Genomic DNA, 24,650 nt, shown 5'->3' on the forward strand with positions numbered 1-24,650 from the left:
ATCTGGGGGTACGTGTCCACAGATCCCTGGAAATTGCCTCACAGGTAGATAGGGTAGTTAAGAAAGCTTATGGGGTGTTAGCTTTCATAAGTCAAGGGATAGATTTTAAGAATCCCAGGGTAATGATGCAGCTCTATAAAACTCTGGTTAGGCCACACTTGGAGTACTGTGTCCAGTTCTGGTCGCCTCACTATAGGAAGGACGTGGAAGCATTGGAAAGGGTACAGAGGAGATTTACCAGGATGCCACTTCATTTAGAGAGTATGGATTATGATCAGAGATTAAGGGAGCTAGGGCTTTACTCTTTGGAGAGAAGGAGAATGAGAGGAAACATGATAGAGGTATACAAGATATTAAGAGGAATAGATAGAGTAGACAGCCAGCGCCTCTTCCCCAGGGCACCACTGCTCAATACAAGAGGACATGGTTTTTCAGCTAAAGGGTGGAAAGTTCAAGGGGGATATTAGAGGAAGGTTTTTTACTCAGAGAGTGGTTGGTGCATGGAATGCACTGCCTGAGTCAGTGGTGGAGGCAGATACACTAGTGAAATTTAAGAGACTATTAGACAGGTATACGGAGGAATTTAAGGTGGGGTGTTATATGGGAGGCAGGGTTTGAGGGTCAGCACAACATTGTGGGCCAAAGGGCCTGTACTCAGCTGTACTATTCTATGTTCTATGTACTCTAGTATGGGAAGATATTACTAGAAATTACTGGATGCCTCATGAATAGAATCAAGCCTTTGGAGCAGAATTAGGCCATTCAGCCCATCGAGTCTGCTCCTCCATTCTATCATGGCTGATTTATTTTCTCTCTCAACCTCATTCTCCTGCCTTCTTCCTGTAACCTTTCATGTCCTGACCAATCAAGAACCTATCAACGTCTGTTTTAAATATACCCAATGACTTGGCTTCCACAACCATCAATGGTAACAAATTCCACAAATTCACCACCCTCTGGCTAAAGAAATCCTCCTCATCTCCTCCTCAAGCCCAGTTGTGTGGATGAAGGGTCTGAACTGTCCATTTTCCTCCAGAGAAGCCGCCTGAGTCCCCCAGTACTTCAGAAATGGTGCCACACCCAAGCCCAATTCAAATGGCACCACCACACAAAATATCCCAACCCTTCCACACCAACAAATTCCTCCTTCCCACTTGTGGAAGGGTCTGGGAATCCCTCGAGCAATTACATAAATGTAGTTAACCCTCTTTCTTTATCAGAACTGGCCATTTCAAGTTCAAATTTAACTGTCATTCAACCAGACACATGTACAATATAAAGCTAAACAAAATAATGTTCCTCTGGGGCCAAGGTGGAAAACGCAGTACATACAGTAACAAAATAATATTAGCACTAGTCCCTGAATGACATGGCCTAAAGACAGACAGTGTTGTCAAGAACAAGCACACAGCAGTTTCCCAATACATGCTGGGTCTGCCACTGGCCAAGGTAATCCAGCTCGCCTACCCGGGAGTGAACACTGGAGAGCAACATCAGTGGAAAAGCACAATTTCCACCCCACCGCACCTCTGTTCCCTCTCCAGTGCCACAGGCTGGCTGCTGTACAGCCCCACAAACACAAGGAAGCCTAATCTGTAACAGATATTCCAGCAGAGGGCCACATAAGCCTCAAAAAGAACAGGGTTAGCTTTATTTGGCACAGGTACATCAAAATATAAACTGAAATGTGTCATCAAACTCTGGCACTGTAAAACATTGCGTTATCTGCTGTGCTACTCTGCCACCTTTGGGCATATCCGATTGTCATTGCCAATCGTCCTTCCACCAGCCTTAAGCCCTATAGCCAACTTCCAGTCTCTTCCCTGGTTCTGTCCCAAACTGTTTCTTTCTCCATGGCTACCGCCCGACTTGCTAAGTGTTTCCAGCACAGTTTAAACAGAAATGCAGATTATTTTGATTTTCATCCTTTGACTCGCCAGGAACAAATTACCTCAGCCTGCAGGATTGCCCCAGAGGAGCTGAGGAGGGCATGAGGACGATGGCAAGCAGCACACAGTGTTGTGGCCCATTTCATGGTAAAGGTTAGCACAGTGCTTTACACCACCAGCAACCTGGGTTTGATTCCCACCGCGGCCTGAAAGGAGTTAGTATATTCTCGCTGTGACTGCCTGGGTTTCCTCTGGGTGCTCCAGTTTTTCCCACAGTCCAAATATGTACCGGCTGGATTGTAAACTGTCTCTTGATGAAGCTAGGGTTAAATGGGGGAGTTCCTGAGGGCCCAATCCATGCTGGATCTCAGAGAGAAGATAGGCATCCGTTAGTCTCGAGCCAGGGTGCAGGCCTGGCAGGGTTGTATGGGAGACCAGCAGTTGGCCATGCTGCAAGTCTCCCCTCTCCACACCACCAATGTTGTCCAAGGGAAGGGCACTAGGACCCATACAGCTTGGCACCGGTGACGTCGCAGAGCAACATGTGGTTAAGTGCCTTGTTCAAGGACACAACACGTTGCCTTAGCTGAGGCTCGAACTAGCGACCTTCAGATCACCAGACCAACACCTTAACCACTTGCCCACGCGTCAACGTGCCATGCTGTATCTCAATAAGTAAATAAAAATGCTGGAAATGCTCAGCAGGACCAGCAGCTCCTGCAGAGGAAGAATTGGAGTTAACGTTCTTCAGTTCAGTCTTTAGTTTCAATGGTCCACCACGTACTTTTTCCAACATTTAATGGGGATTGCTCCATCCACGCTCCCTCCCCCATTTCCCCTCCTTACACTCATTTTTATTTAAATTGCCATATTATCCACTTTAAATTAGCAAAACACTTTATTTGCACTGCAAACACTAAGTCATAGAAGGAATTGCACCTTTCTGTCACAGAACATAGAACACTACAGCACAGTACAGGCCCTTCAGCCCTCCATGTTGTGCCGACCCATATAATCCTTAAAGAAAGTACTAAACCCACACTACCCAATAACCCTTTATTTTTCTTTCATCCATGTGCCTGTCCAAGAGGCTCTTAAATACCCCTAATGTTTTACCCTCCACCACCATCCCTGGCAAGTCATTCCAGGCACTCATAACCCTCCGTGTAAAAAACTTACCCCTGATGTCTCCCCTAAACTTCCCTCCCTTAATTTTGTACATATGCCCTCTGGTGTTTGCTGTTGGTGCCCTGGGAAACAGGTACTGACTACCTACACTATCCATGCCTCTCATAATCTTGTAGACCTCTATTAAGTCCCCTCTCATTCTTCTACGCTCCAAAGAGAAAAGTCCCAGCTCTGCTAACCTTGCTTCGTGTGACTTATTCTCCAATCCAGGCAACATCCTGGTAAATCTCCTCTGCACCCTCTCCATAGCTTCCACATCCTTCCTATAATGAGGTGACCAGAATTGAACACAATACTCTTAAGTGCGGTCTCACCAGAGATTTGTAGAGTTGCAACATGACCCCTCTACTCTTGAACTCAATCCCCCTGTTAATGAAGCCTAGTATCCCATAGGCCTTCTTAACTACCCTATCAACCTGTGCAGTGACCTTGAGGGATGTATGGATTTGAACCCCAAGGTCCTTTTGTTCATCCACACTCTTAAGTAACTGACCATTAATCCTGTACTCAGTCTTCTGGTTAGTCCTTCCAAAATGCATCACCTCACACTTGTCCAGATTGAACTCCATCTGCCATTTTTCTGCTCAACTCTGCAGCCTGTCTATATCGTCCTGTAACCTTCAACCACCTACAGCTCCATCCACAATTCCTCCAATCTTCTGGTACTGTTTACAGCCTTTCCTGAACTCTAACCATACCAGTGTAGAAATCCACTCCCTGACATCTTAGGATCACTGCAAGTTAATGGTCAGCACACTCTGGTGTTGATGTCGACCGACTCTGAAGGTGTGACTGGATTTAGAAAACTGTAGATGACTTTTGTTGGCTCTGGTTCTTTCTAAATAACAATATGAGCTAACACATTACCTTGCTAGCTCCAAGTTGGCACAGATGGATTAGCATTAATTACGAGTTAATCATGTCTGCTGCTGTGTTATCCAAACTTTAAAAAAACTAACACTAAACCCATTGGAAAGTCTACACAAATAACTATTAAGGCTAGGATGTGCTCCAGGTTGGAGGTGCAATTAACAATAAGGCATTGGACTGAGAATTTTCAGTATTCTTGGATTAAAGCAAAGCAGTTGCTAGATTATGGAAGGTATGTGTTGTTGTTGAATTGTATATTTTTGAGTAATGATGCTAGAGAAATGGATAATCTCAGGTACAGATGTAAAACTTGGGGGTTTAACAAGAACAATTGGAAGTATTGACTGGGTTCTAACAAGCTCTGATTTGTATTTTGTAAGGGACTTTTCTGTAACATAACCTCTCATGTTTCTGAAATGATTAACTTCTCAGCTGTATTTAGCTAACAAGATTTTTAAAGGGGTTTTTTCCCCTAAGAGGAGCGAGGATGGCGGCAGGAGGCGGCGTTGTAATCGGAGGCCTAGCCGACGAACGGGAAGCGGCGCTGTGGGCGGAGGCCTAGCCGACGGCCGGGAGGCGGCGCTGTGGACGGAGGCCTAGCCGACGAACGGGAAGCGGCGCTGTGGGCGGAGGCCTAGCCGACGGACGGGAGGCGGCATTGTGGGCGGAGGCCTAGCCGACGGACGGGAGGCGGCGCTGTGGGCGGAGGGCTAGCCGACGGACGGGAGGCGGCGCTGTAATCGGAGGCCTAGCCGACGGACGGGAGGCGGCGCTGTGGACGGAGGCCTAGCCGACGGACGGGAGGCGGCGCTGTGGACGGAGGCCTAGCCGACGGCCGGGAGGCGGCGCTGTGGACGGAGGCCTAGCCGACGGCCGGGAGGCGGCATTGTGGGCGGAGGCCGGGCTGGCAGGCTGGCGGGTGGGCAGGGGTGTGAAGGGTGGCCGCTGTTTTGCGGCTCCGGCTAAAGATGGCGGCTGAGGGCGGGGGCAAGGAGTTGAACGAGATCAAGTCGCAGTTCCGGACCCGGGAGGGAGCCTACAAGCTGCTGAGCCTGTCGGAGTACAGTCGTCCGAACCGGGTGCCCCTGAGCGCCACTCAGGGCACCAATCCGGTGCGGGTTTCTATGGTAAACGTGCGGGACCAGAGCGGCAGCGGCGACCGCATCTGCTTCAATGTGGGCCGGGAGCTCTATCTCTACCTGTACCGAGGCCCCAGAAAGGTGAGGCTGGCGACGGGTGGGACCGGCTCTGATGCGAAACCGAGCCCCCATCCTCCTACCGTCGTCTGCTGGTTAGGTCAGAGAGTAGGAGATGGGGGTCAGACACTGACAAAGAATGGGGAGCCCAGTGCTGATGATGGGTTGCCCGGGTTCCTGCTCTGATGCAGGGTCTTGACCTCAAGACTACACCTACAGATTTCCCGACCCAACACGTTTGCTCCAGAATCCCAGCGTGGTCTCTGATATGGATCGTAAGGATTTGGGGCAACAGGAGGTTACCACAACCTTGTCAAGGGCAGTTAGGTTCGGAAAGTAAATCCTGTTCGTTTATTATAATAGGGATACATATGTATAACCAGTCAAACATGTAATGGGTATAAATCATGGACATTTGCTTATTGTAACAGCAGCAGAAGAGTACTTTATATTCCTTCCAGATCAATAAAGTGTTTTTGAAAATCAGTAGGTTGTACAGTCCCAAGTTTGGGTGCTGACTGGGGTTGGGTGTGTTGGTTCTGGGGGCCCTGCTTGCAGTGAACAACAGGTGGATGCATTGGCTAAGATGCAGGAGGTTAGGGTCTCATAACTGGATTTGAATTTGACAGGGCAGCTGTTGTTAGGATTGTGGAATTACTCAGTGAGTTTTAAGGAGGTATTAAGAAACAAAAGGCATGAAGGTGAAAGGAAGTGAAGGAATATCTGGAGGAGGGGTAAGTACAGAAGAGTTTAAAAGCTATGGGGAGGGGAAGGTGTTATAAAATGCCTGGTTCAAGAGTTTCAGTTGTTAAAGATACCATTTGCAAAGTTTAATTGATTGGCTGGAAGTAAGAAATGTTCAAAATATGCTTTGAATAAACAGGTTATAGAATTCATTAGTTTGAAATAAATTTGTTAAAACATAACCACACACTTAACTCCTTATTTACAATTTAAAGTTCCCACTTTGTCACAGATTGGGGTATAGAAATTGGTTAAAAGTCCAAAAGTGGTGGCTGATTTATTGCTTGCACTGAAAATCAGCCCTGTCTTGACGATGTTCTATGTTTCCCCACCAGGCAGCAGATCTAAGCAAACCCATTGACAAGCGGATATACAAAGGGACACAGCCCACCTGCCATGATTTTAACCAATTCACTGCCACGCCTGACAGCGTCTCGCTTGTAGTTGGTTTCTCCGCGGGTCAAGTGCAGTACCTGGATCCGATTAAGAAGGAAACCAGCAAACTGTTTAATGAAGAGGTAGTGTAATTATACAATTTCTGAGACTTATATTACAGTGCAGTTACTTTAATTTCGTTCTTGATCCCATTTGTCAGACAATATTATTACCTATTAGAATCCTCCATACTTATTTTTAATAGAAGTTGTTCTTGCAAGTTCCTCATAGAATTATTCAGATGTGGAATATTAGGCATCGTCTCATTTTGATGCCAGCGTTGAGCTGAGCCGGCAGCCTGATAGTTCATTCCTCAGTCCTGCTAATAAATCTGAACCCAAATCCACTACTAACAGTCCGCTCCACCCCCCGACCCACTGAGTTGCTCCAGATACCCACCATCTGTGTCTGATATTTGCTCTGCCTGAGCCATAGAAGGGTGACATTGTGCAATTTGTTAAATGTGCTACATGTCGTTAAGCATCAGAAAACTTGTAATTATATTTTCTTCCGAAATTTCAGAACTGCATGAGCTCTTCTACTGAAATAAGCTGCAGCTCCTATGGGATGTAGAATGAGTGGTCAGCAGGGAAATGCTGGTGTGGGGGGATTGACCATGAGTGGTCAGGGAAATGCTGGTGTGGGGGGATTGACTGTCAGTGGTCAGGGAGATTTTGGTGTGGGGGGATTGACTGTCAGTGGTCAGGGAGATGTTGGTGTGGGGGGATTGACCGTGAGTGGTCAGGAAAATGTTGGTGAAAGGCTGATTGACTGTGAGTGGTCAGAGAAAAGTTGGTGAAAGGCTGATTGACCGTGAGTGGTCAGGGAAATGTTGGTGTGGGGGGATTGACTGTCAGTGGTCAGGGAGATGTTGGTGTGGGGGGATTGATCGTCAGTGGTCAGGGAGATGTTGGTGTGGGGGGATTGATCGTCAGTAGTCAGGGAGATGTTGGTGTGGGGGGATTGATCGTCAGTGGTCAGGGAGATGTTGGTGTGGGGGGATTGATGGTCAGTAGTCAGGGAGATGTTGGTGTGGGGGGATTGATCGTCAGTAGTCAGGGAGATGTTGGTGTGGGGGGGATTGATCGTCAGTGGTCAGGGAGATGTTGGTGTGGGGGGATTGATCGTCAGTGGTCAGGGAGATGTTGGTGTGGGGGGATTGATCGTCAGTGGTCAGGGAAATGTTGGTGTGGGGGTTTGATCGTCAGTGGTCAGGGAGATGTTGGTGTGGGGGTTTGATCGTCAGTGGTCAGGGAGATGTTGGTGTGGGGGGATTGATCGTCAGTGGTCAGGGAGATGTTGGTGTGGGGGGATTGATGGTCAGTAGTCAGGGAGATGTTGGTGTGGGGGGATTGATCGTCAGTAGTCAGGGAGATGTTGGTGTGGGGGGGATTGATCGTCAGTGGTCAGGGAGATGTTGGTGTGGGGGGATTGATCGTCAGTGGTCAGGGAGATGTTGGTGTGGGGGGATTGATCGTCAGTGGTCAGGGAAATGTTGGTGTGGGGGTTTGATCGTCAGTGGTCAGGGAGATGTTGGTGTGGGGGTTTGATCGTCAGTGGTCAGGGAGATGTTGGTGTGGGGGGATTGATCGTCAGTGGTCAGGGAAATGTTGGTGAAAGGCTGATTGACCATGAGTGGTCAGAGAGATGTTGGTGTGGGGGGATTGATCGTCAGTGGTCAGGGAGATGTTGGTGTGGGGGGATTGATCGTCAGTGGTCAGGGAAATGTTGGTGTGGGGGGATTGATCGTCAGTGGTCAGGGAAATGTTGGTGTGGGGGGATTGACCGTGAGTGGTCAGGGAGATGTTGGTGTGGGGGGATTGACTGTCAGTGGTCAAAGAGATGTTGGTGTGGGGGGATTGATCGTCAGTGGTCAGAGAGATGTTGGTGTGAGGGGATTGACTGTCAGTGGTCAGGGAGATGTTGGTGTGGGGGGATTGATCGTCAGTGGTCAGGGAGATGTTGGTGTGGGGGGATTGATCGTCAGTGGTCAGGGAGATGTTGGTGTGGGGGGATTGACTGTCAGTGGTCAGGGAGATGTTGGTGTGGGGGGATTGATCGTCAGTGGTCAGGGAGATGTTGGTGTGGGGGGATTGATCGTCAGTGGTCAGGGAGATGTTGGTGTGGGGGGATTGACCGTGAGTGGTCAGGGAGATGTTGGTGTGGGGGGATTGACCGTGAGTGGTCAGGGAGATGTTGGTGTGGGGGGATTGATCGTCAGTGGTCAGGGAGATGTTGGTGTGGGGGGATTGATTGTCAGTGGTCAGGGAGATGTTGGTGTGGGGGGATTGATCGTCAGTGGTCAGGGAGATGTTGGTGTGGGGGGATTGATCGTCAGTGGTCAGGGAGATGTTGGTGTGGGGGGATTGATCGTCAGTGGTCAGGGAGATGTTGGTGTGGGGGGATTGATCGTCAGTGGTCAGGGAGATGTTGGTGTGAGGGGATTGACCGTGAGTGGTCAGGGAGATGTTGGTGTGAGGGGATTGACCGTGAGTGGTCAGGGAGATGTTGGTGTGAGGGGATTGACCGTAAGTGGTCAGGGAGATGTTGGTGTGGGGGGATTGACCGTCAGTGGTCAGGGAGATGTTGGTGTGGGGGGATTGACCGTCAGTGGTCAGGGAGATGTTGGTGTGGGGGGATTGACCGTGAGTGGTCAGGGAGATGTTGGTGTGAGGGGATTGACCGTGAGTGGTCAGGGAGATGTTGGTGTGGGGGGGATTGACCGTCAGTGGTCAGGGAGATGTTGGTGTGGGGGGATTGATCGTCAGTGGTCAGGGAGATGTTGGTGTGGGGGGATTGACCGTGAGTGGTCAGGGAGATGTTGGTGTGGGGGGATTGATCGTCAGTGGTCAGGGAAATGTTGGTGTGAGGGGATTGATCGTCAGTGGTCAGGGAGATGTTGGTGTAGGGGGATTGATCGTCAGTGGTCAGGGAGATGTTGGTGTGGGGGGATTGATCGTCAGTGGTCAGGGAGTTGTTGGTTTGGGGGGATTGATCGTCAGTGGTCAGGGAGATGTTGGTGTGGGGGGATTGATCGTCAGTGGTCAGGGAGATGTTGGTGTGGGGGGATTGACCTTCAGTGGTCAGGGAGATGTTGGTGTGGGGGGATTGATCGTCAGTGGTCAGGGAGATGTTGGTGTGGGGGGATTGATCGTCAGTGGTCAGGGAGATGTTGGTTTGGGGGGATTGATCGTCAGTGGTCAGGGAGATGTTGGTGTGGGGGGATTGATCGTCAGTGGTCAGGGAGATGTTGGTGTGGGGGGATTGATCGTCAGTGGTCAGGGAGATGTTGGTGTGGGGGGAATTGATCGTCAGCGGTCAGAACAGAAATGTTGGTGAAAGTCCTGTTATTTTTTTAGCTTTTTCACAGAATTATCTACATATATATTAATGAGGACTGCAGTTGATGTAGGCTGCATAGATTTCTGGGCATGTTTTGTCATGTGGAAAGTTAGCCTGAAGTGTTTCAGCCTATGGGTTCCAATAGCGGATGGAATTTAAATCCCTACAAATTTGAGTGATGCATTTGGGTAGAGGGCGTTCTAATAATATATCGTAAATAGTAACCTATGAAGTAGGGAGGAAGATAGGGATATCGCTTTTCAGGCTCCATAGATCCATGTTGGCAAGGCTCTGATGGATAAGGAGGTGAAGAAGACATAATGGATGCTGGCCTTCTCTCCAACATATGAACATGGGTACCATGTTATAACTTAATAAAATATTAGTTAGGCCGCAGCTGAACTATTACCTACAATTCTGGTGTCTGCACCATAGAAATACTGTGATTGGATTGCAGAGGGTACAGATGACATTTATCACAGTGTTGCAGGCATGGATTGTTTTGATTATAAGGAGAAACTGGAGAGGTGTTTTTTCCTTGGAGCAGAGGAGCTTGGAAGGGTCTTGATAGAGATAACAAAAACATTATAAAGAGGTTAATGAGAAATTTTTGCCTGTAATGGATATTTAAAACCAGGAGGTGTAGGTTTAAGCTTTGAGGTATAAGTAAGGGGGATCGAAGAGGTGAGGTTAATCAGGGTTAGAATCTGGAACACACATTTAAAATGGCTACCGTGTAGCGAAGCTGTTAGTGCAACGCTCCAGAGTTTGGAGTTCATTTCCGGCATCGTTCTGTAAGGAGTCTCTGTACATTGTCCCCGCGGAATGTGTTTTGCCCAGGTCCTCCGGTTTCCTTCCACAGTCCAAAGGTTGGTCAATTGGTCATTGTAAATTGTTGTGTGATTAGGTTAGGGTTAATTGGGGTTGTGGGGTTGCTGGGGCAGTGTGACTCAAAGGGCTGACTCTGCACTGTATTGCTGAATAAAATAAATAAAAATGAAAATATGTCTAGAGAAACACTTGATTCACCTGTGCAGAGAAGGTTATCAACAGACCAAGTGCTGGTAAATGTGCAGAGCCAAAGGGACTATGACAGAGGGACTGGATCAAACTCAGCTTGGATTGCATTCTTAAACTCATCTAGCTCTGATCACTGGGGAGAGTTTGCCTACAGTACATATGCTGTCTTTGGGGAACACAGATCATAATGTCTTGGGAATTTCTGTGGATAGTGACAATAAGACTAACAGCTGCCCCATGGGAGATGTGTAGGGACCTCAGCTCTTTGGCAAGGCTAGTTTCCTTCCTCTTAAAGTTTCATGACATCTTTTTTTTCTTGATGCAGAGGTTTATTGACAAGACCAAAGTGACCTGCCTAAAGTGGATGCCTGAGTCTGAGAGCCTCTTCCTGGTCGCCCACACTAGCGGCAACCTTTACCTCTACAATGTGGACCATCCGTGTGGAACCACTGCTCCCCACTACCAGCCACTGAAGCAGGGACCAGGCTTTGCTGTATACACCTGCAAAAGCAAGTCGAGCCGGAACCCACTGCTGAAGTGGTCAGTGGGTGAGGGGGCGCTGCACGAGTTCGCCTTTGCCCCTGACGGCAAGCATGTGGCATGTGCCAGCCAAGATGGCAGCCTGCGGGTCTTCCATTTCGATTCCATGGAGCTGTATGGAGTGATGAAGAGCTACTTTGGGGGCTTGCTGTGCGTGTGCTGGAGTCCGGATGGCCGCTATATCGTGACGGGGGGTGAGGATGACCTCGTGACAGTCTGGTCCTTCTGGGACTGCCGGGTGATTGCACGGGGGCACGGTCACAAGTCCTGGGTCAGCGTGGTGGCTTTTGACCCTTACACAAGTAGCATGGATGAAGGCGACCTGCCCGAGTTCAGTGGGAGTGACGATGACTTTCAGGAGCATGCTCCACTTGCCCGCAATCGCACAAACAGCACTTTATCCAGACTCTCCAAGCACAATTCCACAGATGGACGGGCAGCTAGTGTGACCTACCGCTTTGGCTCTGTGGGCCAGGACACTCAGTTTTGCCTCTGGGATTTGACAGAAGACATCCTTTTTCCCCATAAGCCCCTCTCACGGGCTCGGACGCACACGAATGTGGTGAGCACCACAGTCCCTGGCTCCCTCAGTGGCAGAAGCCTCACCAGTGGTCTCTTACTGGAGGCTGGCACCGCCAACTCTATCCCGCACTCGCTCTCCCGCTCCAACAGCCTGCCGCACCCAGCAGTGACCAATGCCAACAGTAAGGCCCACACGGATGGGGGTATGCCCTTCAGTATCAGTAAGTTTGCCACGCTGGCTCATCATGAGCGCAAGGATAAGTGCACGGAGAAGGACCACAAACGTAACCACAGCATTGGACACGTCATCAGCAAGAGTAACGACAAGCTGCACATGGTCACAAGGAACAAAACTGATCCAGCAAAGAGTTTGGGTACCACCTTGTGCCCCCGAATGGATGAGGTGCCATTGCTAGAGCCTTTGGTCTGTAAAAAGATTGCACATGAGAGACTAACGGTGTTGATATTCTTGGAGGACTGCATAGTCACTGCCTGCCAAGAGGGCTTCATTTGCACATGGGCACGGCCAGGTAAAGTGGTGAGTATGGGAGGCACAGGGACAGATCAGAGACGTAATCTCTGTCACCTCCTCCTGCCTTAGAACCCCTCTGACTTGTATGCACCAATACTGTTTGCTTATACAGCCCTGAATTTATTCACCCCACTGCTGGCAGGCATGCTTTCAGCTGCCAAGGACAAAAGGATGGAATCTCTTCGTGCTCCTCCTTTTTGAACACTTCCCCTTGACCAAGCTGAGTAACTCCTCACACAACAGTGTCGTATTTGCCTGGCAGAGACACCCGATGAGGTGCAGTGCAACATTTTGTTTCAACGAATGACTATACTTCACAGGAGATGGTGAAATGTGTAATTTCTTATATAAGTACAAGTTAGTGTAGATACTTAATTGGTCAAATCATTCCAGTTGTGAAGTGTGTATGAAAGCCCTATCAACGTTTAGAAAGAGATCTACAGAACCAAAGCAAAATTTTTGTAGATCTTTGGAACTTCCTTCACCTCCACCTGCCTTGGATCTCTGAGCTGCTGCAGTCTTGGCTCCACGATTGCTGGCCAGACCTTCACTTCACCCCGACACCCTCTATTAGACTGTTTTAATTACTTTTTGGTCCTATAATCCTCTTATGTGTCAGGTTTTGTCAGATGCTCTTGTGATGCACTTTGATGTGTTTCACTATGTTTAAGACACTATATGTTCAAGATTGTGCAGAAATATCTTGACAAAGGCAGTGGGTTGGGGAGAGGAGTTACTGTTCTGAGCTATAATCTGCCCGGGTCTGTTTCCTCCTTGCACCTGATGCTTTGCTCAGGGATTTTTCTTTCCTGTGTACCTCTTGTGCTCTAGTCAATGGCTTAGTTGTGATCCAAATCCACAAAGCTGCCTTTGTCTCACAATACTACTTATATTTGATTTACAAAAGCCTACTAATTTCAGACATGAAGCCAACAGTTGATCTAATCTGTTCGTATTCTTTCGGACAGGAGCTATTAACTTTGCCATCTTTTGTCTGCAGAATATATCCTAACCTCCTGGTGTAGATTCCCCAATCAATAGATATAAGGTGTATAGGCACAGAATTTGGCCCATCGAGTCTGCTCCACCATTTCATCATGGCTGATCCAATTTTCCTCTCAGCCCCAATCTCCTGCCTTCTCCCATATCGCTTCATGCCCTGACCAATCAAGAATCTATCAACCTCTGCCTTAAATATACATAAAGACTTGGCCTCCACAGCTGCCTGTGGCAAAGAATTCCACAGATTCACTACTCTCTGGCTAAAGAAATTGCTCCTTAACTCTGTTCTGAAAGGGCACTCCTCTATTCTGAGGTTGTGCTCTCTGGTCTTGGAATCTCTCACCACAGGAAACATCCTCTTCACATCCATTCTATCAAGGTCCTTCACCATTTTATAGGTTTCAATGAGGTTCACCACCCCCCTCCATTCTTCTAAATTTTAGTGAATACAGCACCAAAGCCATCAAACACTCTTCATATGCCAAGGTATTCAATCCTAGAATCATTTTCATGAACCTCCTTTGAATCCTATCCAGTTTCGGCACATCCTTTCTAAGATAAGGGGCCCAAAACTGCTCACAGTACTCCAAGTCAGGCCTCAACAGTGCTTTATAAAATCTCAACATTACATCCTTGCTTTTATATTCTAGTTCTCTTGAAATGAGTGCGAATATCACATTTGCCTTCATCACAGATTCAACCTGCAAATGAACCTTTTGAGAATCCTGCACAAGGACTCCCAGTCCCTTTACACCTCAGTTTTTTGTATTTACTCTCCATTTAGAAAATAGTCAACTCTTCCATTTCTTCTACCAAAGTGCATATCCGTATACTTCCCGGCACTGTATTCCATCTACCACTTCTCCTAAACTGTCTAAATCCTTCTGTAGCCTCTTCTTCAAAACTACCTGCCCCTCCACCTCTCTTTCCTGTTGTCTGCAAACTTTGCAACAAAGCTATCAATCCATTATCCAAATCATTGACATATAACATAAAAAGCATTGGTCCCAACACAGACCTCTGTGGAACAGCACTAGTCACCAGCAGCCAAACAGAAAAAGGCTCCCTTTATTCCCACTCTGCCTCTTGGCAATCAGCCACTGCTTTATTGATGCTAGAATCTTTCCTGTAATACCATGGGCTCGTGTAGCTTGTTAAGCAACCTCATGTGGCACCTTGTCAAAGGCCTTCTTAAAATCCCAAGTACACAATATCAACTGATTCTCATTTGTCTATCCTGCTTGTTATTTCTTCAAAGAATTGCAACAGATCTGTCAGGCAAGATTTTCCCTTGAGGAAACCATGCAGGCTACAGCTATTTTGTACCTCCAAGTACCCTGAGTCCTCATCCTTAATAACCGACTCCAACATTTTCCCAACCACTGAAATCAGACTAACTGGCCTATAGTTTCTTTCTTCTGCCTCTCCCTTCTTGAAGAGTGGAGTGACATTTGAAATTTTCCAGTCTTCCAGAACTATTCCAGAATCTAGTAATTGCTGAAAGATTTTTACTAATGCCTCCACAATCTCTTTAGCCACCTCCTTCAGATCTCTGGGTGTACACCATCTGGTCCAGGTGACTTATCCACCTTCAGACCTTTCAGTTTACCAAGAACCTTCTCTCTCGTTATGGTAGCTTCACACACCCCATGCCCCTGACACCTGGGACTTCCACTATACTGCTAGTGTCTTCCACAGTAAAGTCTGATGCAAAATACGTAATTCAGTTCATCTGCCATTTGCTTGACCCCATTACTACCTCTCCAGCATCATTTTCCAGCAGTCCGATATCCACTTTCACCTCTCTTTTACACTTTATGTATCTGAAAAATCTTTTGGTATCCTCTTTAGAATACTTCTTTCTCTTAAGGATGTGTAATATCCTGTGCCTTCTGAATTGCTTCCAGAAATTCTAGCCATTGCTGCTCTGCTGTCATCCCTACCAGTGTTCTTTTCCAATCAATTCTGACCAACTCTTCTCTAATGCCTCAGTAAGTCCCTCTACTCCACTGTAATACTGGTACAGTTTCTCCTTCTCAAATTTCAGAGTGAATTTGTTCTTTTAAATCAAATCCAGCACCAACCTGATTTACCCAATCTATCTGCATATTGAAATCACCCATGACTATTGTAAATTTGCCCTTTTGGTGTGCATTTTCTATCTCCCATTGTAATTTGTAGACCACATCCTTGCTACTATTTGATAGTTTGTATACAGCTCCCATCAGGGTCTTTTTATCCTTGCAGTCCCTTAGCTCGATGCACAATGATTCGACATCACCTGACCCTATATTGCCTCTTTCTAATGACTTGATTTCATTTCTTTTACCAAAAGAGCAATGCTGCCCCTTTGCCTTCCTACCTATCCCTTATTGAAATGTGGAGGAGGCATAAGAGACAAAATAGCCTACTTATATGTCTTCTTTAAGCTCCCAGCTATAATCTTCTTTCAGCCATGATTCAGTACTGACTCCAACATCATACATGCCAATCTGCATCTGTGCTATCTACCTTATTCTGTATACTGTGCGCATTCAAATATAACACCTTCAGTCCTATACAGTATTCACTCTTTTCGATGTTTGCTTTCTACATTGCAACTCATCATGTTGATAGTCTCTCCTCACTACCCATTGCCTCTGTAAATCAGCTACTTCATCTTCAGCACTATCGTCCACTTTTCCTACTTGCATTGAAATATATTCAGCTCAGGACATTAGTGGCACCATGCCCAATCTTTTGATTCCTAACTTTGTCTGAAGTCTTACCAACATCTGCCTCCACCACCTCTTCACTAACTTCACTCTGGTTTCCTTCCCCCTATAACTCTAGTTGAAATCCCACCATGCAGGCTAACAAACCTTCTCACTTGGAGATTAGTGCCCCTCCAGTTCAGGTGAAAACTGTAAAGTCTGTACAGCTCCTACTATCTTTGGAAGTACAGATAAATATAGATTCAGTTTAATTAATTAAACCCCCTGTGTTACCAATTAAACCACCCTGTAACCTTCTACATTGTTGGGAGTACAGCCCAAGTTCATAATAGTTCATCCACTTTAATTAAGAAGACATATAAGTAGGCTATTTGGTCTCTCATGCCTCTACATTTCAATAAGGTAAAGACTGACCTTTTAACTTATTTATCATTACTTTCCTGCCCACCTTGGTATCCACGGTTCCTTTAATAGCTAAGTATCTAAATGCCTGTGAAAACAAGCATTGTTTAACTTTGCAGTCAATTCTACTAAAAGTACGCTTCATTCTTTCAAAAAGACCTGCAATATCCTTCAGTAGATGCGATTACTCACCAGTATTTTTATAGCATTTCATCCAGAGGGGTAAAGATGTGAGTTGCAGGTGAATTCTTAGAAATTATTCATCTAACTCTCATCACTGCCCTTGCCAACATCACAGTACCTGTCTGGTCAGGAAGTCTCTACTATCCTCAGAATGTGATGGGTAACCTAAGTATAATTAAATCAGGCCCTAGTTGGGAATGAAAGCTGCATCTTTGTGGGTAGTGTGGCTTAGAATTGGACACAATTCTCATTGAAGTTACTATCCTTGAGCCCTGTCTCATCTATGCCTGTATGCATCAGCCAACTCTCCTTACGATCTTTCTTAAAAATCAGTTCTTCCTCTGGCCTCTTTCCTAGATGCAGCACTTTTGAAATTCCTCCACATCCTATCTCTGGGTCATGACCTTTTAATTTTTCACCACCTGACCAACTCTTCCCCATCATTGCTCATTTCCCCAGCCTCCCTACCTTGTGACACTCTTCAGCAGGAGCAGCATTTCCCAATGCAGAACTGCAATGGCAATTTATGATACTCCTGGCTGATGTCATCTTCCTGTTTAGATCTCAATCCCATGAAGGGTTCATTAACCTTAACTACTGAAACAATTTAACAAGTTTGTGTATTGCCAAAGGTGGTACAGCTGGTAGAGGCAACCTGGGTTCTGTCTCTGATTTCCAGTAATGTCTGTGGGGAGTTTGTACATTATCCCTGTGACGGGTACTCTAGCTTCCTCCCACATGCCCAAAACACGGCATTTGGTAGGTTAGTTGGCTTGTTGCAAATTGGCCCTTGTGTTTAAGTAAAAGGTGGAATCTAGTTGGGGAGAATAGATGAAAACAAAGGATTAGTGTATGGATTGTTGATGGATGGTGTGGAGATGATGACAAAGGAATAGATGCAGTGGTAACAAAATCATTTAATACTAATTTATTTAGAGATACAGTGCAGAATAGGTCCTTCGAGCTGTGCCGTCCAGCATACCAACAACACTGATTTAATCCTAACCTAATCATGTGACAATTTACAATGATCAATTAAGCTACCCAGTCTTCGGATTGTGGAAGGAAACCGGAGCACGCATTCCATGAGGAGGACATACAGAGACTCCTTACAGAGGAAGCCCCCAGCTGTAATAGTGTCATGATAATCACTATGCTACCATGTGCTTTAGAGTTGTGATACTGTTATTCTTGCCTTGAATTAATATTCTTAATTACTACCTTGGGACAGTGACATCCCTAGCAAAGTAAAGAAAATGAAGTGGGATTGCCCACTTATTCCACTACCACGTGAGCTTTGCAGAGGCACTTAGTGTAGTGGTTAGCGTAATGCTACTACAGTGTCAGCAACCCAGGTTCAATTCCTGCAGTGGCCTGTAAGGAGTTTGCATGATTCCTGATGAAGGGTCTCGGCCCAAGACGTTGGCTACACTTTTCTCACGGATGCTGCCTGACCTGCTGAGTTCTTCCAGTGTTGTGTACTTATTCTTTGATCCACAGCATCTGCAGTTGTATTTTTGTGTTTTGCATGTTCTATCCTTGATTACCAGGGTTTCCTCTGGGTGCTCCTGTTTCCTCCTACATTCCATAGGTGTAGGGATTAGTAGCTGAATTGGTCACTTGGGCTCCCAGGAAGGGCCTGTTACCATGCTGGTCTCTAGATAAAAAAACCTCAGTTTGAAGGATACAGTTGTAGTTTTCACTAATTTTCATTCAAACTTTGTGGAAGCATTTGGGGCCATTGGGCTCTTCAATATGATGAGGGCATTTACTCCATAAATGAGCTCTGTCCCAAAAGGTGGTGCTTATTTCAAACTTGGATATGGTGAGTAAATTAGAATTTCAAAGCTGAGCTCCCTTGTCAACCTCTGCTCAGTATTTTCCAGCTGGTTTTTGAGCATGACCCAGGGGCAGTTCAGCTACCATACTACTGACCTGGGTAATTGTCTCGCAGGATTATATTAGCTACAAGTACAACACAAAAAATGCTGGAGGAATTGAGTAGGTCTGATGAAATCTATGGAGAAGAATAAGCGACCATTGTTGCAGACATGATAGAGAGTCTCAGCCCAAAACATGGACTGTGTTTCTCTCCATAGGTGCTGCCCGACCTCAAGTTTCAGCATTTTGAGTGTTGCTGTGGATTTCCAGTATCTACAGAATCTCGTGTTTATGATCAACTACAACTGTTCTTTTTGTAAATGATCTTTGTGGCAAATGCCAATAATAATAGAACTGAGGCAGGCTTCAGTTCCAACTTCCATTTAGTTTTACTCCCCTTTCCTCATCTCCATCCCCAGCCATTTAATTTCCTTTTCATGTAAGTAGATCTCTTCTGGGAAGGAAAAATAATCTGTTTTACTGTTTTATTTGGCAATTATTTTAAACCTGTACACTCTGATTTACTGTTTGTCAGTGGAAACAGTTCCTAGTTAGCTTGTTAAAGGAGGTTTCTTCAATTAACCTTTCAACAGGGATTCTGTGATTAAATAATTACTTAAGGCAACATTGTCATTTCATGGGTATGTTCTGGTCAGCATGGCAGAGAATTTTAACTTGCTTAGAAAAAACTTCCGGAGCTCTGGATTTATGTAGAGATGAGTTACAAAGCAAACATCCCCGTGCAATGATGTGCCAATTTTCTGAAGCTGTGTGATCCCTAATGTTGAGTGTGTATGAGGCTTGTCGAGAGATAATGCAGGAACACTCAGTTCCTCATTGGAACCCAAGTTCGGAAGTCCCTGGAAGTAGCTACACAGATTGATAGGGTAGTTAAGAAAGAATGCTTGCCTTTACTGATCAAGGTATTGTGTTCAGAAGTCAGGAAGTTATGTTGCAGCTTTATAAAACTCTAGTTATGCCACATCTTGAGTATTGCAGAATAGGTTTACCAATATCCTGGATTAGAGGACATGTGCTATTTCGAGAGGTTGGACAAACTTGGTTTGTTTTCTCTGGAGTGGCAGAGGCTGAGGTGAGATCTGATAGAGGTTTGCAACATTATAAGAGGCATGGATAGAGTAGACAGACAGTATCTTTTTCCCAGGGTTGAAATATCTAATACCATGTAGCATGCGTTTCAGGTTAGGGGGTGTCATTTCAAAGGAGGTGTGAGGTGGCAAGTTCTTTACTGTGTGGTGGGTGCCTGGAGTGGTGGTAGAGGCAAATACATTAGATATTTTAAAGATAGGCATATGAATGTGAGAAAAATGGAAGAATATGAATATTGTGTAAGCAGAGGGAATTAGTAAGTTTGCCCATTTGATTACTGATTTAATTGGGTCAGCACAACATTGTGGACAGAAGGGCCTATTCCTGTGCTGTCCTGTTCTATGTTCTATTTCCACCATGCAAGACTAATCTGGATTAATACTTGATGTTGTTCTAGGCCTTGGAAACCCTTCCTAATGATAACTAATCGATTTCCGTTTTCCCAATTTTAATGGAATCCTGGTTACCACAACTGAAATGGAAAGAAGAGTTCCAGATTTCAATCACTCATCATGAAGTGTTTTATGGAATAACTCTAATTTTAAGATTTCCACCCCTCCCTTCCATCCTCGTTATCTGTTGAGCTGTGGTAACCTATATGTATTTTGTTCCAGGGTTTACTGTCGGCACAGAATCAAGCTAATTCACCGAGTGGCACTGTGGTGTAGTTGGAGTCTGCTTTGGAAGTGCATTCAATTGTGGTCTGCCAGGGCTTTGCCAGTATTTAGGCATTTGCCCGTTGACTGTTAGAGCTGCTGCTGCATCAGTGGTCCCAGTGGTTGGATAAGGAATACCCAAGTGGGTCAGTCATGAGCCGAAATGGACTCCTTTATTTATTAATATGTTCAACACTAAATCCTGTCCTGGATTTGAACCTCAAATCACTTCTAATTTATCAAACTGTACAGTTAAAATGTAACCCAGAGAGCAAAATCAGGAGCTTTATCAGTGTCTTACTACAGATAGATTATTATATATTGTGTACATAGACAAAGATTCACTGAAACTAACTGAGGATGGGTAGCCTGTGTAATTCTCATTGCAGACTCAAATATGAGTACTGAGCAATACGTATCCCATGAATAGGATTTGATCGGAAACAAATTCCAGTTTTTGGAAATGTTCATCTCCGATTGGGTATGGAATAAACATAAGTAATAGAAGGCCTGACAGAGCAATATGCTTCTGCTACTGTCTGTGGAGTAAGCAATTTAGAGTTGGTCACTTTTTTTTATTTGCACTTGATCAAATTCTACATGACTGAATTGTGATGAGGTACACAGTGCCATTACCCCTGCCTATAAATATTGTACATGCAGTGATTTGCAAAAGATAACATATGACTGATTTCACCTTTATTAAAATATTTAAAATATGTTTCTAATACAGTAAGGTTGTAGTTGTCGATTTGTTCACCCGTTGGAATGAAAGCTGAGTGTAATGGGCTGGAAGAGAGACGATATGCACTTTCAGCAACATTAACGTTTTGTTGAAAATCAAGAACTTGGAGATGCTGGAAATCTGAAATAAAAACGCTATCACAGAGATGACATTTGTTCTCCCTACTGCTCCCCCTCACTGCAATGCTTCTTCACTCTGATGGAAAGTCAACTGTTTCAGTCCACACAGAATTTCACTTATCTTTCCATTACTATATGTTGTACTTATTTGGGACTGGGCAGAAGTGTCTTCTCTCAGAGAACTGAGTCTTTGAAATTGCTGAGATCAATTAAATGGATGCCAAGCAAATAGACTGTGGCACCCAGTGTCAACTGTGATCTCACCAAATATGGGACATGTGACCCCCCCCCCCCCCATTGTTTCATGCCCTTATCAGGGGCCCCAGGCAAGTTCTTTATTTCCCAGGAAGGATTGCTTGCACATTGCTGTTCTTCAATTATGGCAGCAATTATGGATGTTGGTTTGAGGAACCTTTTGGAACTATCTTGAAAAATTGCATTAGGATGGACATGTACAGTGTTCCTGATCTGTTGTGGCACATCTCACCTTAAGCAGGACCACACTTAGTAATATAGGAACCTGCATTAGATTCACCAATGGTAAGAGCAATAGGGTTGTATTAGTGGGAGATTTGAATGTCCCCAGTATTCGCTGGACTACTCTGAATATTATGGGCCCAGACGGAGTGGAGTTGGTGAAGTATGTCCAAGGAAGTTTCCTGAGGCAGTGTGGAGGGACCAACTTGGGAGGGTGCAATATCTTTCCTTGGGAACGAGGCTGGGCAAGTAACTGACGTGGCATTCAGGGAGCACTTTGGCTTTAATCACCATAATCCTATATATTTTAAGGTAAAATGAAGAACAACACACTATGTTGTGACAATCATTTAACCTTCTCCAAGATCAATCTAACCCTTCCCCCCACATAGCCCTCCAGTTTTCTTTCATTCATATGCGTATCTAAGGACCTGAAAAGTCCCTAATGTATCTGCCTCTACCCACCATCCCCAGCAATGTGTTCCATGCACTTATCATGTGTATAAAAATTCCCTTTGACAACACCCATAATTTCTTACAATCATCTTTAAAATATGTCCTCTCTTATTAGCCATTGCACCTTTGGAAAAAGGCATTAGCCGTCCACTGGTAGTAGGTATTTCCTAATTACAGTTCCTACAGTAACAATAAGGTGGATAAATCCTCGGGGCTGTATGTGAGGCTAGAGAAGAAAATCCTGATTAGGATAAGTTGGCATAACTTTGTGAAGACAAAGCCTTGCTTGATGAAGCTTCTGAGTTTTTTGAAAAGGTAACAAGAAAGGTTGATGAGGGTAGGGCAATGGATTTCAGGTAGGAAGCTGAGGGAGGTGGTTGAAGGTTCCTCAATATGGAGGATGCTGATTATTGATGTACCACAGGGGTTAATGTTAGGTGGTGGTGTTGACAGTGAAGGTTACTGTAATTTTGAGACGGGAAGGGAAGTACGGATCTTGATCAGATAAGTGGGCTGAGGAATGGCAAATTAATTTCAAGAGATAAGTGTGAGGTGATGCCCCTTGAAATAATAAGGCACTAAGGAATTGTACTGGAACAAAGGGACCAAAGAGTACGAGTGCACAGTTTGATGTCAAAGGTAGACAGTGGGGAAAGGTATTTAGCACCCGGTCCTTAATCTATCTCAGGGCACTGAGTGTAACAGTTGGGACATCAGTCGGGGCTTTGAGCAGTGTAAGAGTTGAGACACCAGCCAGTGCATCGTAGTGCAACACTATTACTGACTGGGACTTCCCGAAGCTCAGGGTTCAATTCCAGCACTGTTCTGTAAGGAGTCTGTGTGCGTTGTTGCCTTGGAATGCTTGAGCTTTCTCTGGATCCTCCATTTTCTTCCCGCAGTCCAAAGATGTACTTGGTAGGTTGGTTGGTCATTGTAGTTGGGTTAGGGTTATCAAGTTTATTGAGGGTTGCTTTGGCTCTAAGGGTGAAAAGGGCTTAGTCAGCACTGTATCACTAAATAAAGTGAAATTATGTTGCAGTTGTACTAGTCATTGGTGAGGCTGCACTTGGAGTATCCTGGTCACCGTGGTATAGCAAGTATGTGATTAAACTGGAAAGAATGCAGTAGATGACATGTGGCTGCTGCAGGAACAGCAGGGCTAAGTTTGGCTAAGGAAGCGTTTGAGGCAGAAAGCATACGAGGTGGGACTAAGAGCGATTACAAGCTAAACATAGAAAATTGGGACTAGATGGGTGGACACTTTGGTCAGTATGGCCTTGTTGGGCTGTATTGCTCTATGACCTGTATCCTGGAATGAAAAACTACATCACATGGCAAAGCTGTCAGTAGGTTGAGAGATGAGCTAATGTTTGAAATAATAAAGGAATTCTATAAAATATAAATTATTTCCACTTGGGGAAATCTGTGACCATAGAGTTTAAAATTATGCCTTTTGTAGCTAGACCATTTAGGATTGGAAAACATCAGAATTGGGCTCCTCATTATTTGGATTGAGACAATTGAATTTTTCAAATTCATTTTCTAGCCATGGTGTAAAATAAGGAATATGAATCATTGTTTGATAAATGTCATCAAGATATAGATCAACAAAACTGAAAGTCTTCCTGTTGTATTAATCTTTCCCCACTTTCCCTATCCAAAGTCTTTTTTCTCACCTCATCTGATTTATGCACCTTTTAATTTCTCCCCTTTCTTCCTCCATCTGTGTTGGAAGGAGTGACAGGAGAGTTACACTTTCACTTAGATCTTGGTTCAGACATATTCAATGTCTCTCGTGAGGCTCTCTGGATGGAAGCTGATTTTTTCTGTTCCGTACTTGGGACACCAGTTGAGAGAAAATCCAAACAAGCCTATGGTTGGTCAAAAAGAGGCAAAAGATGGATTTAATAGAAGAGGGGACAGTACAACACAGGAACAGGCCTTTGGCCCATGCTGTTGTGTTCAACTAATTAGGCTAGTGATACCTAACCTTTTCTATTTGCATATGATCCATATTCCTCCATTCTCTACATATTCATCTGCCTTTCTAATAACCTCTTGAACATCTCTACCGTTTCTACCTCCACCACTCTATGTATATTGCCTTTGAAGTTTCCTCCCCTCACTTTAACTGCATGCCTTGAGTATTTGACGTTTCAACTCTAAATACTTTATTTTTAAATATAGTCTGTTTCAAAACTTAAACCCTTGTAGAATCAAGTCAAGGTGCTCTCCCATTGCCCAGGACTCTTGTTGCTGATCCTTCATATTTATTTGTTAATTGGGTCAGTATGGTAGGGTAGCGGCTATTACAGCTTGGAATGTTGGAGTTCAATTCCAAAGTCATCTGTAAGAAGTCTGTATGTCCCTCCCATGGAGCTTGTGGATTTCCACTACATGCTCCAGTCTCCTCTCGTTCCAAAGACATACCGGTTGGTAGGTCATTGTAAATTATCCTGTGATTAGGCCAGGGTTAAGTAGGTGTGTTGCTGGATGGCGAGGCTAATTGAGCCAGAAGGGTCTGTTCTGCACTGTAAATAGCCTCTTTTGATCCAACAAGCCCGTGTTGCCCAATTATACCCATGTGACCAATTAATTTACTAAACTGTGTTTTTGAAAGATGGGAG

At 45.2% G+C, this 24,650-nt stretch overlaps 1 protein-coding gene across 4 annotated transcripts; it reads left to right on the top strand.

Moving 5' to 3' along the window:
• Positions 1–4,851: 4,851 nt before the first annotated feature.
• Positions 4,852–20,956, top strand: LOC132381803 (WD repeat-containing protein 20-like). Of its 4 annotated transcripts, none has more exons than XR_009508119.1 (4): positions 4,852–5,167; positions 6,223–6,405; positions 11,010–12,554; positions 20,185–20,956. XR_009508119.1 is itself a non-coding variant. In XM_059951390.1 (4 exons), the coding sequence occupies exons 1-4, from the start codon at positions 4,916–4,918 to the stop codon at positions 20,236–20,238; spliced, it is 1,764 nt and encodes a 587-aa protein (XP_059807373.1). In that variant the 5' UTR covers positions 4,852–4,915; the 3' UTR covers positions 20,239–20,956. The 4 variants fall into 4 exon arrangements, 3 of the variants coding, with proteins under 3 accessions (XP_059807373.1, XP_059807374.1, XP_059807376.1); XM_059951390.1 differs by having other exon boundaries at positions 11,010–12,284; XM_059951391.1 differs by having other exon boundaries at positions 11,010–12,276.
• Positions 20,957–24,650: the final 3,694 nt, after the last annotated feature.

This window comes from Hypanus sabinus, chromosome 26 (assembly GCF_030144855.1).
Source record: "Hypanus sabinus isolate sHypSab1 chromosome 26, sHypSab1.hap1, whole genome shotgun sequence".
Classification (NCBI taxonomy): Eukaryota; Metazoa; Chordata; class Chondrichthyes; order Myliobatiformes; family Dasyatidae; genus Hypanus; species Hypanus sabinus.

Bases quoted from the DNA above. Each gene is read 5' to 3' on its own strand.
- LOC132381803 (XM_059951390.1), top strand. From the start codon at position 4,916: ATGGCGGCTGAGGGCGGGGGCAAGGAGTTGAACGAGATCAAGTCGCAG. The intron at 5,168-6,222 runs GTGAGGCTGGCG...TTTCCCCACCAG, and splicing joins TGTACCGAGGCCCCAGAAAG to GCAGCAGATCTAAGCAAACC. The intron at 12,285-20,184 runs GTGAGTATGGGA...ATTTTGTTCCAG, and splicing joins GGGCACGGCCAGGTAAAGTG to GGTTTACTGTCGGCACAGAA.